The sequence below is a fragment of the Stegodyphus dumicola genome, chromosome 9, assembly GCF_044657685.1.
Source record: "Stegodyphus dumicola isolate Sdum_Otavi_A_Nest chromosome 9, ASM4465768v1".
In the NCBI taxonomy this organism is placed as follows: domain Eukaryota; kingdom Metazoa; phylum Arthropoda; class Arachnida; order Araneae; family Eresidae; genus Stegodyphus; species Stegodyphus dumicola.
This window is the reverse complement of record NC_140776.1, coordinates 144408721-144427521: the sequence shown is the minus strand read 5'-3', so window position 1 is coordinate 144427521 and position 18801 is coordinate 144408721. Positions and strand designations below refer to the sequence as shown.

Genomic DNA, 18801 nt, shown 5'->3' with positions numbered 1-18801 from the left:
TCTGCACTTTCATTTGATGTAACCCTGACTGGTTCTCAATAAGTCACCTTTTGTTTATATGAAAAAAGTATATAAATTAATTTCTATAGCTCTATTTTCCCCTCTTGCATTTGGGGGGGGGAGAGATTAAAATTTGGGTTCTGCCTTCTATAGAACAACAAAGAGTGGTTTATTTTCAAAGTTATGGGATTGTACCATCAAAAAAGGGCATATAAATGGACACAATATGATACTCTATTCGAAAACGGATAAAACAATGGTGATGTAACAGGAAAAATTATAAGAAGAGAATGTCTATTTGAAAAGGAAGATGGTTCAAGGGCTGTTGAATCACATTTGCAACTGCATTTCATATAATTTACAGTTGGTTGAGAGAATTAACATATACAGTGAAAAGTCGTTAATCCGGACTCGTCGGGACTTCGGCGATTCCGGATTATCGATTTTTCCGGATTATAGATCATCAGTTTAAATCTGGTAAGATGGCATGCAAAAATTACAAAATTAAAAATATGAAACCGTAATTTATGAAATAAAGAACAATTACGATCTAAAGGGTATCAAAATTTACAAAAAGAAAAAACTTAATATTTATTTGTTTACTTTATTAAACATTTCCTTCAATGTAAGTTGCTTCGTTTCATGTGATAATACTTTCTCTTTAATTCTATTAAACAGACATAATTTCTTGTTTAGTTACAAAGTTCCGTTGTTCAACTCCTATAATTGCTGTGTTGAGAATACCGACTAATTTGTCAATCGAAATGTTTTCGTTTTCAATAACCTCTGGGTCACTTTCTTCACTATCGGAAGCGAATTATAATGACGAGGAACTTGATTTAAATCATATCAAAGACGGAGTACATCGAGATGAAATACTAAACTTAGTACGGAATTATAATCCAAATAAAATAAAAACATCTGCTCTGAAGATAAGGATAGTGTTGACAGATCAACTTCCAATCCGCCGCGTGAAATTGATAAACAGATTTCGGATTTCAAAACATACTTTCGCTTTGTAGATACAAATTACATATTAGTAAATATATATTGGAAATTCTATTTGACATAATCTTTCTAATCTATCATAATCTAATAATGACGTTTCTGCCCCCCCCCTCTGCCGCAGAGCAGCGTGAAATTGATAAACAGATTTCGGATTTCAAAACATACTTTCGCTTTGTAGTAAATATATATCGGAAATTCTATTTGACATAATCGAAAGTTCAAGCTTACTTTTATAAAATTGCTCTAACAGTCTGCAAAAAATAATAAGCCGGATCCAATTCGAAGATTAAGGAACAACGCAATCTGCAACATTAATTGAATTAGATAACTTTAGCTTAGCGTATAACTCCGTTACACATTAAACGCGCATGCGCACAAACATTCGCAGCCGTAAGGGTCCTACGCGCTCTCGTAAACGCTTGTGCGCATGCGTGAACGCGACGCATGCGCAGAAAGTTTGTAGCTTTGAGGTCCGGATTATAGATCATTCCGGATTATGGGTGTCCGAATAACGACTTTTGACTGTACTAAATGGGGGAAAAAACAGCTAGATATGGCTGACAAAACAGTAATAGATTGGAACAGTTACCAATGGGAAAGTTTGTACTCATAGCATTCTAAACAAAGCTTCCAGTAAAACTGGACCACCTATCAAGCAGAAATTCATCGAAAGCTTTCTATGATGTGCAAAAACAAACTGGATAAAATACTGATTGTTCATTATTATAGAACTTTCAGTTCCTTCAGAAATCTGCAAAGTAGGCTAATTCTCTCTCCAACAGCTTTTATAGCAGAATAATACATTAAGTACTCTTTTTTGTATTGCATATGAAGCATTAAAAAAAAAAAGAAAGGAAGAAAAGGAAAATGCAATAAATCTAATATTCCACACAATTTATGAGACTTTTTAATGAAAGTCAGTAAAGTGTGATATGAAATTTTAAACAAAAGTTGTTCAGAAAAAGTTTAATTTTAATGAATTATGATTTGCCTTATGACTCTAATTATAGTAGTTTATATTTTAAACCTTCTATGATAATTATCATCTACACTGTGTAAATGAAGTTGTAGATGAGAACCATAAATCAGGGAAAAGATTGCTCCTTTTACATAATTTTTTATTACATCACTTTTTGTGTCATTAACTATGTAATATTTTCATGAATAAAAGTCCTTTTCAAAATAAAATAGCATTAAAAGAAATTATAAAGCTGGGGGAGGAAAAAACAATGAAAGAAGCTAGATGAGAACTAAGATCCTTTCATCCACAGTATCATTTTATGAATTATATAATTAGGAATAACTGTTAAATAATCTGATGACAACTTAAAATTTTAGTCTTCACTTTCTTGCTTATCTCTGAGAGGTGCAACACCCAAACCTTTTCAAATCTGTTTGCTGTAATGTCCTCTATAAGTGTACAGAGTTTCATGAAACTGATGAGTTCAACTGAAGTAAAATTTGATTACTTCAATCTATTCATAGATTCATGTGTTAATTAAATGTTGATCTCCTTTACTGCTCATTTCAAGATAAAACTTGAAAGAACTCCCCAAAATGCACTGGGTCCTTCCATTAGATATCAGTGCCAAAGTGAATTCTGATATTTTTTTAACTCTAATTGTTCATTACCTTGCTGCCTTTATATTCTTAAACCAAAATCATGATTATGAAATTAAATAAATCTTTTTTTTATTAGTGCACATAACTGAATTTTTAAACATCACAGTAAATACATTTATAAAGTACCCACATATTAATTACACATTAAACATAAAAATTCTCAGTTCAAGAAATTGAAGAAAATACTCATTAGGAATCTGACTATTCTTACCAAAAGTGGACCTAATCTATGCATAAGAGGAGCAGCAACCAATAACAGCTGAGCTTTTAAACCCTGTTTAAACTGAGGAGGCCAGTTTCTAACAACCAAAATAGGATTAGGTTCCTATGAAAAATAAAGCAATTATCAAAAAACATGATTTTTTACAATGAAAAAAAAACTTCTTTATCTCATAATAAATTTCAAATAATGTTATCAAAAAAGAAAAACACAGAGATTTGAAGAATGTCTGCTTAGGAGGAATGAAACCTCAGTGTATGGCTTAAAAAGAGAAACTTATTCTGTTAAATACATATGAGAAAATCTTGAAAACACACATTTTCCTAATTTATTACAACAATAAACAGATATGAACTAGTGTTATATAACAAAAGTGAAAGGAAAGAAAATCTCATCTATGCGGAATTTTTAGATTGTTTCAGTTTTTCCTCCCTTGATTATCAATAAATAGCAAAATCTTTTAAGAATAGGAATTATTAAAATCATTATCAGCTTAAATTCAATTCTGGCTTATGTTTGTTTAACTTCTAAATGAGCTTCAAAATTACTTATAACGATACCTATAAAATTAAACATCCACTTATATAAAGAAATATAAAAAAATAATTCTAAAAATAGAGAAAATATAAGAAAAGTAATTAAAAAACATACTGATTAAAACAATATATTTTATCAATCACTTTTGAAAGGATAATAATCGTGCATTGAAAGCAAACAAAATAAAGAAAATGATTATTCAATCATTTAATAGGATATTTTTATCATAAAAAATACTGTGAGCATAACAGATCAAATTTAATTATTTGAAACAAACCTGTGTCACAGAATAATAGAGGTCAAGTAATTTTTCAAGCCATGTAAGTAATTTATTAGTTTGTGCCACATCTTTTTTAGGGTACTGCTGAAGAGGAGAATACCCAGGAATAGGATACCGTATAGGAGTTGAACCAAAATTTGCAACAAGGTTCTCATTATATGTCAAGCTAACGGCAGGAAAATATGCAAGACCTGGGCCAATTTTAACATTATCAAATGCGTCACCTAGATAAACACCATTCCTAAACAAAAAAAAATATTAAAATTAAAAACTGGTTCAAAAATAAAAATTAGTACAAATTTATTTTCTTACATTATATTCAATATTACCTATAAAATCCAATAACACCTTTATCCAAATCTATCGCACATCCAATAACGTCACCTGTTAGCCAGGACTGCAAAATACATATAAAAATGCATATGTTTTAAAATATAAATATTTTAAAATACAATAATAAAAAGCTATATAAAACACACAAAAAAACAATAAAAATCATTTGTTAAGATATTCTTCTAAGTGCTTCAATTATTTCAAACATAAGAAATAAATGACAAATGTAGGAAAAATGTTACTGTTTAAATATAAATAAAATAGCATGAATAAAAATCTTTTAAAAGTATCTAATATCATTTAAAAAGTATGATTTAGCAGGTGTTAATGAAAGTTTCCTGGTAAAAACCTAGGTATTTCCTGGTAAAGACCGCAAATATTGTCTGTACAAACAGTTTGCATTGACATTTTAATCATATTTTATCAAATGATTTTGGCATTTGAAAGAAAGAGACTTGCTTTGGTGACATGGTTGGTGACAAAATGTTACCAAACCATGTGTACAGCTTTAGGTATCAGTGTTATATCATATGACACTGTGAAGGTTGGGTACCAAAAGTTCAAAAACGAGGACTATGACATTCAAGAAGCAGAACACTCTGGCCATCCTACTGATTTTGATGAGGCCTGCCTGCTAGAACTTGTGGAAGAAAATCAGTAAGCAACCACTAAAGAGCTTGCTAAGGAGTTAGACAATAGTGCCATGTCCATTAATCATGCTGTGCATTGCATAAACTTGATGTTCAAGTTCAATTGCAATATCAACGCAAGGACAAAATTCTGGACCAGATTGTGATGAAAAATGGATTTACTTCAACAACACAGGCAAAAAGGGGTTAGTCTGCCCCCAATGAGCCCGCTAACAGTGCCACAAAACACAATTAAATTATCAACAAGATCATGCTTTGTGTTTGTTGGGATTGCCATGGCATTATCCACAATGAGTATCTGCAAAAAGGTTAAACCCTTACACTAAGGTGTACAGTGAGATGTTATTCCATGTTCATGCTACTATCAAGGAAAATCCAGAACAAAAAGGTAATTTTCCATCAAGATAATGCAAGATCATATGTGTCTGCATTCACCAGCAGAACTCTGTACAGACTCGAATGGGATCGTTTGTTTGGCCATAGTTTCTGAAATGAAAGCTTTGAGAAACTACCAAAACATTGCCAGAAAATCATAAATTTGAGTGGTGATTTCTAACTGCACTAAAGAGACTGCTTCCATTTATTTCTTTTTTCCCTAACTTTATTAAGAATGTTTTTTGGCAGAAAACTTTCGTTACAACTAGATGCATTGAAGAAAAATGCAAGTAATCAAATGAAACATTACTTGTCAAGGAAATGGTGTTTCATCAACAAATTCTAATTGTCAGCAGAGCAAATTATAATTCATATTATAACCATTAATCCTAATAAAATGTACATGTTCCTTTTTTGTGCACATCTTGATTAATCATTCATTTAATAAATGAGTTTTAATATAACATAAATGTATAACATTACATGTGTAAATTCAAAAAATGAATACTTTATTGAAAAATTTGAATCTCATTTTTATTGCAAAACAGACCATACTTAAAAAAACAATCCTCGTACAATCACAGAATTTACATAAATATTTCTAAACACTTGGTATAGATGATGATAATATACGAAAATAAAACATTAGCACTCTTATCTATACATCGAGATGAAATACTACATTTAGTAAGGAATTATAAGCCAAATAAAATAAAAACATCTGCCCTGAAGATAAGGATAGTGCTGACAGATCAACTTCCAATTCATTGTGCGCCACAGCGTTAAAGAAAACAAAGTTTAGATAAACAAACGTTCAAATTTAGATAAACAAAGGATATGCCTTTATCCATTTTTTGCAGCAATTCCACTTTTTGTTTAATGGACTTCGAAACATACTTTCGCTTTGTAGATCCTTTACATATTAGTAAATATATATCAGAAATTCTATTTGACATAATCAAAAGTTCAAGCTTACTTTTATAAAATTGCTCTAACAGTCTGCAAAAAATAATAAGCCGAATCCAATTCGAAGATTAAGGAACAATGCAATCTGCAACATTAACTGAATTAGATAATTTTAGCTTCGCTTATACCGTCCGTTATACATTAAACGTGCATTAGTAAATGTATTTTGTGCATGCGCACACGCATATTCGCAGCCGTAAAGGTCTTCTTCGTAAAAGCCGTAAAGGTCCGTCAACGCGACGCATGCGCAGAAAGTTTGTAGCTTTGAGGTCCAGATTATGGGTGTCCGAATTAACGACTTTTGACTGTATTATTGAATAAGTTATAAAGTTTTATTAATTTTGTTACAGTTGTTTAATATTAATCATTTGATGCATTCAATAATTAACAGTAAATTATTTGGGGGCATAGCATTCATTTTAACAATACAAGACATTTTTGATTAATAATTAAGAGTATGACATAAGTATTAGGTTAGCATAATGAAAAATTATACTTACCTCACCATACTTATAAGTAGATACATTCCACTTACGCACTCTATGACCATCATATGCATAAGAATGAAGAGTATCTCCAACACCTTTCTAGAACATTTTAATTGTTATAAAAATATTTAAAATTTATAAATATCCAGTATAAAAAGTCAAAATACCTGTTATTTTAATGGAATAAGCAATTATAATTTGGAAATTTCAAAAAAAATAATAAAATATTCATAATCATTAAAATGGAAAATCATTAAAAAAATTTATTACAAATAACATCAAACAAATTATAATACCTAACTCAATTAAATCATAAATTCTGCAACAGTTTTCAGGAAATTTATTCATCCATAAATTTGAAAATCATATTTTCACAAGAAAAGTTAGCAAAACATAAGAACCTATGTTATGAATATCTACCTCTTGAGAAAATTTACAGTTAATAGTTGCCCAGCCAATTTGCATAACACCTTTTGAGCCTAACATCAGTTCATACTGCCATTTTCCTACAAATAAATACAAAGTTATAAAACTGAAAAATTTTCTAATATATTATTTTACAATCTGATAACTTATATTCAATACAGTAATTTCACAAGTTCAATCACAAATCACAGTACTGTTCAAAATGCAAGTGTTGCAATTCACTTTCTTATACACATGAAAAATACTCAATACTGACAAACACATAAATTTTACTCACGAAATTTTTATTATGATGATGTCTCAAAATTTGAAATTTACATTCTTACACAAAATATGACTATAAAACATGTGAATTTCTACCTAAAATTACTTAAACAAGAAAAAGCTAGCTTTAAATAGAAATCTCAAAGAGACAAAGTGAATAAGAAACATACTTAATATATTCACAATTAGTATTTGAGCGCCAATAAAAGCAACACAATAAATGAGAATTACTTTATGACTTTGTAAATTGGAATTTCTATACACTTCAAATTGTAATTCTTAGTTTTCTTTATTGGCTTTCTTAATTTTACTTCGAAATATAAGAATTATTATAGAGTTTTCCTCTTTATATATATATATATATATTATAATAATAAGAAGAAGAATATATGTCATAAATCCAATCTTTGAGATGCTTACTGTTTTTTAATCTTGTGATTTAGTTCCCACTCTTGCTGTAAGAATACTGACGATATTTGTTTACAAAAGACTAATTTAGTTTTCCAGTATTTGAGAAAAATTCTGTTACTTACTTAACAAAGTAAATTAACAGACTTTCTGATAACGATTAACAGAATTTCTGACATCTGGAATCAGCTAATAATGTTCAGCTGTGAAAGATTCAGGCAATTGTGAGGTTTTTTTAATAAATTTCTTTCATTCAATGTTTATTTTTATTGAAACCCTGCCCCCCACACTTATATTACCTTTTTGAAAAACCACAGATGATGGAATTCGCATTAATTTTTTTGGGTGGGCTGGTGGATAGTACGAGTCATTTAGTCAGTGACTTTTTACCACCGGTGAATTTGCTTAATTTTCTTTTGTGTATTGGTTTTGCTACATTTATAGTAGATGTTCTTCTCAATTTTCTTTCTGCATACATACAGTATTTTGTTTAATAACATTTGTACAGATGTTATAGCGAGAAGACAATCATGAGTGCTACGAAAAGAGGATTTCATTATTCTTATATTCTATATGGATTAGCAGTCCATGTAACTAATGAGAAAAGAGATTAATATGTTAATAATAATAAAGTTTTTACAAATATTCCTGTGATACCAACAAGGTTTAAAAAACATTTTCAGAAAGTTATATTCAACGCAAGGGCAAAAGCTTTGCTGATTGGGTGAATGGTAAATCTCCTTAAAAAAGGGCAAAGCTGGATTCAGCGCAACCGTTCCATGAACTGAATGACACCAAACTAAAAAATGAATTGGAAAGAAAAAAAAAATCTCAGCTATTTTACTATTATACAGTGTTGTTTAAAAACAATCAATATAGCCAATGATATCACAGATCAAGTTTTAGAGGCGGAAATGTCTGTGACATTGGTTTATTTATGAGTCAGCTTAATGGATGCAATGACGTAGCATCACATTCCCATTGCACTCCTCCCCCCCCCTTTTTTTTTTTTTTTGATTTCATTCATCTATAGAAAATAAAATCTCAAGTATTATAAAAACGGTTTCCTGTTTTTTTTGGGGGGGGGACATGAAAAAGCTTTCACTAAGCTTCTCATGGTGTTGTACATATAGAATGTAGGCCATATTAGATATTAGGAATAAAATCTAGATTTTAAAATGAAATAAAATGTTCTCTAGAAGTGAAAAAAATTCACTGTGTGATACATCAATAAGTATCACTCTCAAACACTGTGGATTTTGTCAAAGCAGGGTCTATGATTACACAATTTTTCAAGTTATTACATATTGACATAGATGGAGGCTATCATTTGCTTCTTTTTCACATAAACATTCAGCAGTTTTAAAGAGGAAATATCATCTGCAAAGTGTTGGAGCTAAGTATTTTTTAAATGCAAGATAAAATGGAATTTTTCTCCCAATTAGAAGACAAGGAATGGATCAACTCGCCTATTTAGTTTGATATTTTTTAGCAGCAAAATCAAATAAATCTCCAAATGCAAAAAAGAAACATGAAAATCGTAAAGTGAGTTTTTGAAAGCTCTCACAAACCAAATGAAAAACTGGGAAAGGAAACTCATTACTTAAAATATTTCAAGTTTTTAAAAATGATCATTAGTTCTTGATTCCAATGAAAGAAACTGTGTCCATAATTTCTACAAACTGAGAACCCAGGAAATTGATTTCAATTGTGTTTTCTCAATTCAGCGATGAAGGTTTTGATTTTTTAGTAAGAAATCTATTCAAATATTCAGAGGAAAATGTTGTGAATTTCTGGAACTGACCTCTTTGTTTTTAACATATTATGTATGATACATTTCAGTTTCTAGCCATGGGTCCATCATATCAAATGAGATACAGGGGCAAAGTGCCGCATGCTGCCCAATGTATATTTGATATGATGAAATTAAAGGTTTTAATTGAAATTTTAAATGCATATACATTAAGCCAGAATGCTATGAAATTTAATTAAACTTTTTAAGTTTAGTGGTATTAGTATTACTTGGAATTTTATTCTATGTATGTAAAATGTGCAGTACTTAAAGCATGCATACAGAGCTTACATATTGTAACATCTTTGCGTTGCTAGGCTACTAACATAATGTCCAGTAAGAAATGAACAGAAACTTTGTTTGAAGATGTATGTGCTTGAAATGTTTCAGTTTCTCTATAAGTTTGAATAATAGAAGTTTGTTGTTCTATCAAAATTGTGAAATTCCTTTATTAGCCTGATTAGGATGTTGTTTTAAAATTTGAACTCTTGTATTAAAATAACAAATTTAGTACGTTAATATTAGAATATTTCTACTTTAAAATTTGAGCTCTTGTATTAGAGCGGCAAATTTATTACATTAATATTAGAATATTTCTATTTTAAGATTTGAGCTCTTGTATTAGAGTGGCAAATTTATTACGCTAATATTAGAATATTTCATTTTTAAAATTTGAGCTCTTGCATTAGAGTAGTAAATCTATTACATTAATATTATAATATTTCTATTTTGAAATTTGAACTCATGTGTTAAGAGTCCCAAATCACAAAAGTATTTTGTTGTGTGAATAAATTGCAGCTCTTGTATTAGAGTGGCAGATATATTACATAATATTAGAAGGTTTCTGTTTGAAATTTGCGCTCTTGCATTATAGTCCCAAATCAAGACTTTTGTTGTGAGAATCAAGTTAGAGGCTTGAATTCTTCTATTGACTTTATTACTTTTTATTAAGAGCAAGCTTAGCAGATTTTTATTGAACGGAAAGTGCATATTTTTATTGTATTGAGTACTTTTTTTAAAATACTTTCTTTCATATTCAAATTGCTAATTTAAAAGAAAAAAAAAAAAAAAGTTGATTTGAATTTTTGAATACTGGTTGAAAGCCTTTTAAAATTAATTTTCATATGCTGTCCAAGAGTTTTCTATTTCAAAAAATGTCTTTTCTTTCCAAGGGTAGAAAACAATATTTAATAGAAAAAGCTGAAGAATTGGGTGAGAAAGTGTCGCTCACTAGTAAGGTCCCAGAAAATGAACTAGAAACAAAGCCACTTGAATTGGAAAATCAAGAAATACGAACTAGAGAATCAGCGGCAAATATAGTAAACAAGCAATAAAATCCTGTTGGCACAAGTTAAACCAAAGTTTGATGAAAAAAAGCATAGAAAGGGACTATATTTGAGAAATGAGAGAAAAGCTGAAATGGCTCAGGTCCCTAAGAAAGATTGGGTGGCTTATCTTTTGGGTATTTTGTCTACCGAGATCTTCAATATGTTAGCCAGAGAACGATATGAAGATGAAGCTAAGTATGAATGTGTGGAAAATCTAATCTTAAAAAGATATAAACTTAATACTGAAAAGCTGAAATAGTGCTTTTATCAACATATCAAAAGACTTCTGAAAAGTCTTGCAGAAATTATGTTCATGAACTTTCTAGTTATTTTTTGACTGTGTGACTTTTTGAGTGGACTGGGGATTTAGGAATTCAGACATTTGAGAATCTGAAAGAGCAAATTAAGGGTTCCAATGCAAGTAAAGGATAATTTTTTGACTAATGGATGAAAAACAAGATATCAACTAGCAGAAAAATTAGAGGAGTATAAGAGTATTAAACAAAGCTTTATGAAGGAAAATCCTAGAAAACAAGGTTTAAAACTTTAAGATGGTCATCAAAATGGGAACAGAATTCAAGGTAATTATCACAATAGATATAATCCTAAAGAAATCTCAAAAGTTTTTAATACTAAGCCTATAATTAGGACAAAATTTACTAATAAAATTCATGAAAGAGAATTTAAAAAACGGGGACAACCTCATTATTATGAATGCAGATCCAAACTCAAGAAGAATTTGGAAACTGCAGCATCAAATGAAACTGTACCCTCAAATGAGTTTTCCAAAAATAGTTTTGAGGATATTATGACTCCATATAACAGCCTAGGTAAAGTAAATGGTTATAAAATGTTCCTAATTAGAGATACTAGTGTAACTTTGGACTTAATTTGCCAAAAGTATATACAGCCTTCCATGTACACAAGTGAAACCGTGTGGATACGAACACCTCTGGAAGATATACAGTGTGCTTACCTTTGGCTGAGGTGGAACTTGGTCATATAAAAACAAAGGCTGCAATATTAAGAGATTCATTACATCAAGGAAGTTATCTTCTAGGTAACAAAACAGCTTCATTATTTGAAGAAGCAAAGCAAGGTGAAGAAGTTCAAATTCATATGGTGAGTGCTGTCCAAACTCATGCTCAACAGCGATGTCAAAAAGAAATGGAAAATCTACTTTCAACAAATGAGTTAAATTCTTAAACTAAAATTAGCAATAAAGACACACTGGCTGAAAATGAAAGTTTGCCTTCTATGAAATATGAACATTCTGAATTAGATCTGATAAAGGCCACTCTAGAAATTTTTATACAAAAACAGAAGTAGAGCATTGAATTGAACCACTTTATAAAGAAACTAAACGAAAAATATTGTGAAGACACAAGGTATATATTGAAAGGCCAAATCCTCTTTTACAAAAAAGAAGATCGTGATGGTACACAAACACTATTTATTGCTGTTCCTGAGAAATATCGGAAAAAGTTGATGCCTATTTGTCATGAAGAGACAGCAGCCCGTCTTGGAGCAACAAGACCAAAGATGCATTATTTAGAATTTTTTATTGGCCAAATTGTTATAAAGATGTCCAGAATTTTGTTAAAACTTGTGACAAATGTCAAAGAACTGGAAAGCTGGAAGATAAAAAAAAAATTAAATAAAATAAAATAAAATAAAAAAAACCTTTGAAAATTGTCCCTGTTATTAGAGAAATATTTTCAAAAATAAATGTTGACACTTGTGGGCCTTTGTCTGTCACATCTTCAGGAAATTAACTGCAATCTGCATGTCTTCAAATTTCAATACTTGGATTGTCAATAACTGGATGCAGTTCCTATTGTAAAATCTTTGTTCAACCACGATCGTTGATGTTTTCCTTCAAATTTTTAGTCGAATGCGATTTCCAAAGGAGATGCAGACCAACGAAGTCGCATCTTATATGAGTGCACTTACATCAAATTTCTTAGAAAAATTTGAAATTAAAGTTGTACGAAATTCTGTTTACTACCCGCAAAGCAATCCTGTAGAAAGAATGCATAAAACTTTAAAAAAGAATTCCTCAAGTCCGAAGTCTAGAATCTGGTCCAGACTGGGATAAAAACTTACGTCAGGCTTTACTTGCACTTTAAACCACTATTTAAGACAGTACATGTCTCTCGCCAGCAGAATTGTTCACAGCAAAAACTAAGAACTCCAATTATGCTATAGTATGAAAAATTATCTGGTATTTCATTAGAGGAAGAAAATAGTGTAGTGGACTATGTTTTTTGGACTAATGAATTGAATGAGGAGATGTCAAGAACTCACTGTCCACCATATGGAAGAAGCCAAAGAAAGACAAAATCTCTGGTATGATCGCAAAGCCGTAGAATGTAAATTTCAAGAAGGAGACAGTTCTAATTGTGCTTCCTTCAAAGCCAAACAAATTATCAGTTAAGTGAATAGGTCTTGGAAAAATAGTTCAATAATTATCAGAGACAAATTATGTAAGTGAGTTTTTCAAGAAAAATAAACTCATGTGTAACACATTAACATGATGAAACCGCATTTTTGACAAGCAAAAAATACAAACTTGTTATGTTTAGAGGACAGGTTAAATGACTATTAAGATGAAATACCAAGTGTCAATTTTAGCTTAGATACTAAAATGCCTGAATTTCTGCAAGGCATCCAGTCAAATTCACTATTATCTGAAGATCAACGAAGAGATTTAAAGCAGTTGATATACAAGTAATCCTGTATTATCTTTAATGAACCAGGATGTACTGACCTAACTGAACATGATATTGAACTAGAAGCATTGAACAATATTAAATTTTTCTATGAGATGTGCAAAACCTCATTAGATGTCTGCCAGACAAACTGAGATTTTAAAATCGGATTTTACCTCTCCTCTCATAATGGTTGAAGTTCCTGGAAAAGAGGCAAGACCATGCATTGATTACCGTAACTTGAACAAGGCAACTAGGACACAATATTTTCCCTTGCCAAACATTGAACAGTTAGTAGAAAAAGTGTCACCTGCCAGATATATAACAATTCTAGATCTTACTTGAGGTTATTGCCAGATTCCACTAACTAAAAGAGCCCATTGTTATGCTGCTTTTGTGAACATGTTTTGGTACTTTTAAACTCTTAAGGTTACCATTTCAAGCTAAAAAAGTGCACCATATGATTTTAGGCAATTGATGGCAGGATTATTAAGAAACTGTGAACAATTTCTATACCCTACATTGACAATGTTGCAGTATTCTTGGAAATCTGGAAAGAATATTTGAAGCACCTAGAAATTATGAGAAAATAAACTTTAGAAGAAGATGAAAGTCGCTAAACCATATATTAAGCCTTTGAAATGCCAGTTTGCTTATATGACCATGAAATATCCAGGTCATATAGTAGAACAAGGTCAAAGAAGAAGAGAAGTAAAAATCCAAGCCATAAAGGACTTCCTATTGATTATTATCACTTAGACTGATCATACCTACCACAAAAACACAGTTCCTGTCATTTTTAGGATTTGTGGGATATTACCAAAGGCATATTTCCGAATTTTCTGTGATTTCTGCAGCACTGACAAATCTGTTAAAATATTGCAAATCTACAATAAATTGGACTGATGTCTGACAAAATGCTTTTGAAGAATTCAAGAAACAGTTAATAGAAAATCCAGTCTTATACAGTATGAACTTTCCTCAGCCATTTATCGTTCAGTGCGATGCTTCAAATATTGGACTATTAATTGGAATATTAGACTATTCTTGTATTAACACAGATAAATGCTAAGGGCGAAGAACATTCAATAATGTTTCTTGGCAAAAAGTGTTCACCTACTGAACAGATGTACAGTATAATCAAAAGGAAATGTGCTGCCACTGTCTTTTAATTAATATATGCAAAAATCATAAAATATGTCAATAAAAACCAGATTTTATAGGAATTATTTTTACATATTAGACTTAACTGCAAAATGTGCTGAGGTTCAAAGTGATGTTCAAAGCTCCAAGCTTACAGAGGCTTAGGGAACTTTTTACGGTAGATTCTTCTGGAAAGGATTCTTCTGACAGTGGGGTTGAAAAAGTTAAAGACTTAATTAGAAGCAAGATATATGTTCAATGAGCTTTCTGGCTCTCAGTATGCAGATTTTATGCAAATAGAATGATAAAATGAGTTTAGCTATACATTGCTTCCATTTATATCAACATATTTTGATGAATCAGTTGTGTCATTTCTACAGTAAATGAAAATAAAGCAATGAAATAGATTAGAGGTTGAAAATGACCTTTACAACATTTTCCCACATATCTGAGATTTCTTGACATAAGAATTCTTTGATTAAAAACAATTACAGATTTCTCATTAGCTATTACCTTCATCAAAACCGAGTTTCAAAACATTGACAGTGTTTTGAACTTTTTGTTGACTGCTTTTATCTTGTCTGCTTAATAATTTATTTTAAAACTTGCTTACTTAAAAATTTAAAAATTAGTTTTTTCTAAAGTTTTATCAGAGTTTTATTTAATCAATGTAAATTCTTAGTGTACTTAAATAAAATATTCTAAATTTTACATATTGTTTAGAATATATATGTAAGATACAACAAAACACGATGGCTGCTTTAAAAAATAATTGGCGACCTCAAAATTAGCATTCTAAATTTAGTGCTCTCCCCCTGAATTCATCTTTTCTTAGAAATTCGAGATTTTTCTATGTTATGTAATGCTATTAACTGACCAATCATAGATTAGTTGTACTTGCACATCAAACTTGGTATAAATACCCTGGCAGCTAATTACGTCACTTCTTTTGCTAACTTCTATCTTGCTAATAGCTCCTTTCATTTATCCTCACTTTAGTTTTGCTCACCCGTCAAAACTGCCTATGTCTTAATTTTAAGAATCAATGTGCATCGCAATTTATCGGATTTCATTATGATTGAATCATAGAAATCTCTTGGATTTCGTTACTGACTGGATAAAGGTCTATGGAGATGATTTTTTATGCCTGGAAATAAAGACTGGAAATTTGTCAAATTCATGTTTTGTTGTCTTCATCTGTAAACCTTCACTCTTAGGTACAACGACTGCTCGTTGAGTCCTCTTCTATGTTCCCAGAATTATTATATATATATATATACACCTTTGACTCAAAAATTAGAAAGGATGAATTGCTGAGAACCATTATTTTAGATTGTTAATAGTAGCTATTTCATAACTTACCTTTATATACGCAGCAATTAGCACGAATGGAACTGAAATTACTCTGACTTGACAGCTAAAAAATAAAATAAATGATAATATGATAGTAAAATACTGAAAAAAAGCAAAATAAATTGAGTTATTACAGATAAAAAATAATAATGAAATGAAATAAGGTACTTCCTTGTTAAAGCTGCCACCAAATACTCTTTAGCAAAATTTGGTAAGATTTATAATTAATTTAGCAAAAATTAGATAGCACTGTAGTAACCTTCAAAAATTGAAAAACCACAATGCGTTAAGGGTGATAATATTTATTTACCTTTATGGAGGCTGTATTTTTTTGGAATTATAGAATCAAATATTATTACTTTCAGATTTTTCCCCTTATTTAACTATTTCACTGTCTGATGAAGTTAGTTCTTTAGCTCAATCAGGTATGAAGCACACAGCAGTAAGAAAAGAACACTGGAACTGTAAAATAAATTACTGGCATGAAGACAGTTCTTCTTCTGTAATTTTTTACTTACAACTCCAAACACTTTTAACTCCCAATAAATATGTAGACATTTTTTGCACTTTCACTCAGTATGCAAAATTCTGCACTGTTGAAGACAAAAAAAAAAAAAAAAAAAAAACAGTAAAACCATTGCTTCTCTTTCAGCTCATGGTAAATTAAATCAAGAAACTACTGCTTATTTCAAATTGATAAAAAATTAAAAACAGTCAACATTTTAGAGAGAAATCATTAATGAAAGAATGATATAATGCAGTATAATGCAAGTGTAGACATCAAATACATTGCACCTTTTAAATACTACAAAATACTTACTGCTGCTTTTCCAATTGATTATAAGTTAAAAGTAGAAAACATTTCAGAAGATGAAAGTAGTACTGAATCAATAACATCACACAGACAATGTGAAAATCAAATTCACTGAATGTTAGCAACCTGGAGATTAAATAAGCGAAGCTTGGTGACTAATCTTTTGACTTTTTCTATTAGTCTAGTGGATGCTTTAACAATTAAGTACCAGAAATAATTATCAAAAGAATTTTTGAATGAAGAATAATCTAATGTTCATGTTTAATAAAAGTAAATGAGATGTTCTTCAGATTTTAGCAAACTGCATTAACAACTTTAAGTTGTTATACATAATAAAAGTAAATGAGATGTTCTTCAGAGTTTAGCAAACTGCATTAACTATTTTAAATTGTTATACATACAAAGGATGATATAAAATTCTATACAGTTTATATATAAAATTGATTGTTACATTTTTCACAGTAATGGAAGATGGAGACCACAAAAGCAGATCTTTTTTCATTAATGAGAAAATATATGCACACATCAAACACTCTTTGTTGCTATAGAATTACTTATACATAAATAAAAGGCAGAAGACCTAAAGGTTTTAGTTTTCAGCAGCTATATATTTACATAAAATGTTGCACTTTCACAGAGTTGCCAGCACAAAACTATACAAGTTTAATAGTTTGCTTAGCTTTCAATGTACTATCCACAATCGTATCATTATAAAAGATTTTTTTGTTTTAATTAGCAGCCCTCATCACACACGTCCTCTATCTCAATGCTTTTGAAATGCTTTATGTTAAATGTACATGTTTCTGATTTTCTATTACCATGGGAAAGTGTACACATGTAGGCAAAAGCACTCCAGTCAGCCCCTTGTAACACTGAGTGCACACATTTACATGGCAAGATTATAATTATGCTTTGGCTGTTCCTACGTAATTTAATTTGCATACTAATTTTAAACAGCAACCTTTGCTTTAAATCATCTTCACAAATTACATTTCAGAGTTCTTCCCATTTAATTTCCATAAATGCATATTTGTCTGCTATTTTTGTTACATTTATTTCATTTCACATAGCTCAATTTTAGATATTTTTATCATGAAATATTTTAAACAATTATTTTGTAACATAGTTAAAGGCAGATGGATTGATAACCATGCAAAAGTTAAGGACTCAAATGCTTTGGGACCCATACACTCCAACTGTAACTTTTATATCAGTTTCTAGGATAAAGTTACGGTTGAATACTAATGACAAAATATTAGAAATTCTTTCTCAGTTAAGATAGTATCCAACAAAATTATAGTAACAGTAATTAACATAATTTTGCAATAAAAATAAGTGGAAAATAATATATATGAATTTAAAAGTAAATAAAAAAGACCACAACTCCACATAAAATGTGTACTTTTATATAATTTTCATTAGGTAAAAACTTACCCCTAATCTATCACGATCAATCACCAAACTTCCAACATTACTTGAAACATCAAAAATAACTTTATCAGGTCCCAATACTCCCTTGCTTTCTGTGTAAAAATAAAAGCTCTATAATTCTAATTCCAAATAAATATAAACTTATTTTTAATATATTTTGTGCTTTAAAATATAAATGTATGATTTTCAATACATTAGATTAAAATATAAGATTATATACATTTAAAAAAATAGTATTTTGAAGTAGGGGGGGAATCTTCATTAGAATTTACTGAAATAAAATATATTTTTATTTACCATTCATGGAAGATGACATCTCCACAAGTTGGACAGTTTTCTTCAATTCTTTATCGATAAAATCATCAATATTTTCTAAATTTAAGCTGTCTCTGTAAAATTAAATAAAAATTGAATACATAAATTTTCATTCTTTAAATATTAAATTTTCTTTTTAACTTTTAAAAACTGAAATTAACCCTCTGAGCGCCATGACCAGCTTTATCCGGCCATGATATTTTTTGTCACTTGTTATATGTTAGCTTATAATTTAAGATATTTTGCTTTCTTACTTTCATTAATAATATAAATGCTATCTTGATGAATGTAAGTTTACAAAAATAGAGACTAAAATAGGTAACTGTTTAGCTAATA

The 18801-nt window shown here is 29.9% G+C and overlaps 1 protein-coding gene across 1 annotated transcript in view; it reads right to left on the bottom strand.

Moving 5' to 3' along the window:
- Positions 1-18801, bottom strand: part of Kpc1 (Kip1 ubiquitination-promoting complex subunit 1) — a 150790-nt gene that overhangs the window by 107261 nt on the left and 24728 nt on the right. Inside the window, exons 3-10 of the mRNA XM_035366178.2 lie at positions 18448-18539; positions 18154-18242; positions 15915-15969; positions 6901-6986; positions 6493-6579; positions 3998-4065; positions 3666-3909; positions 2843-2956 (exon numbers count right to left, since the gene is read on the bottom strand). Coding sequence (XP_035222069.1) covers positions 2843-2956; positions 3666-3909; positions 3998-4065; positions 6493-6579; positions 6901-6986; positions 15915-15969; positions 18154-18242; positions 18448-18539 — 835 coding nt within the window. The remainder of the gene's footprint in view (positions 1-2842; positions 2957-3665; positions 3910-3997; positions 4066-6492; positions 6580-6900; positions 6987-15914; positions 15970-18153; positions 18243-18447; positions 18540-18801) is intronic.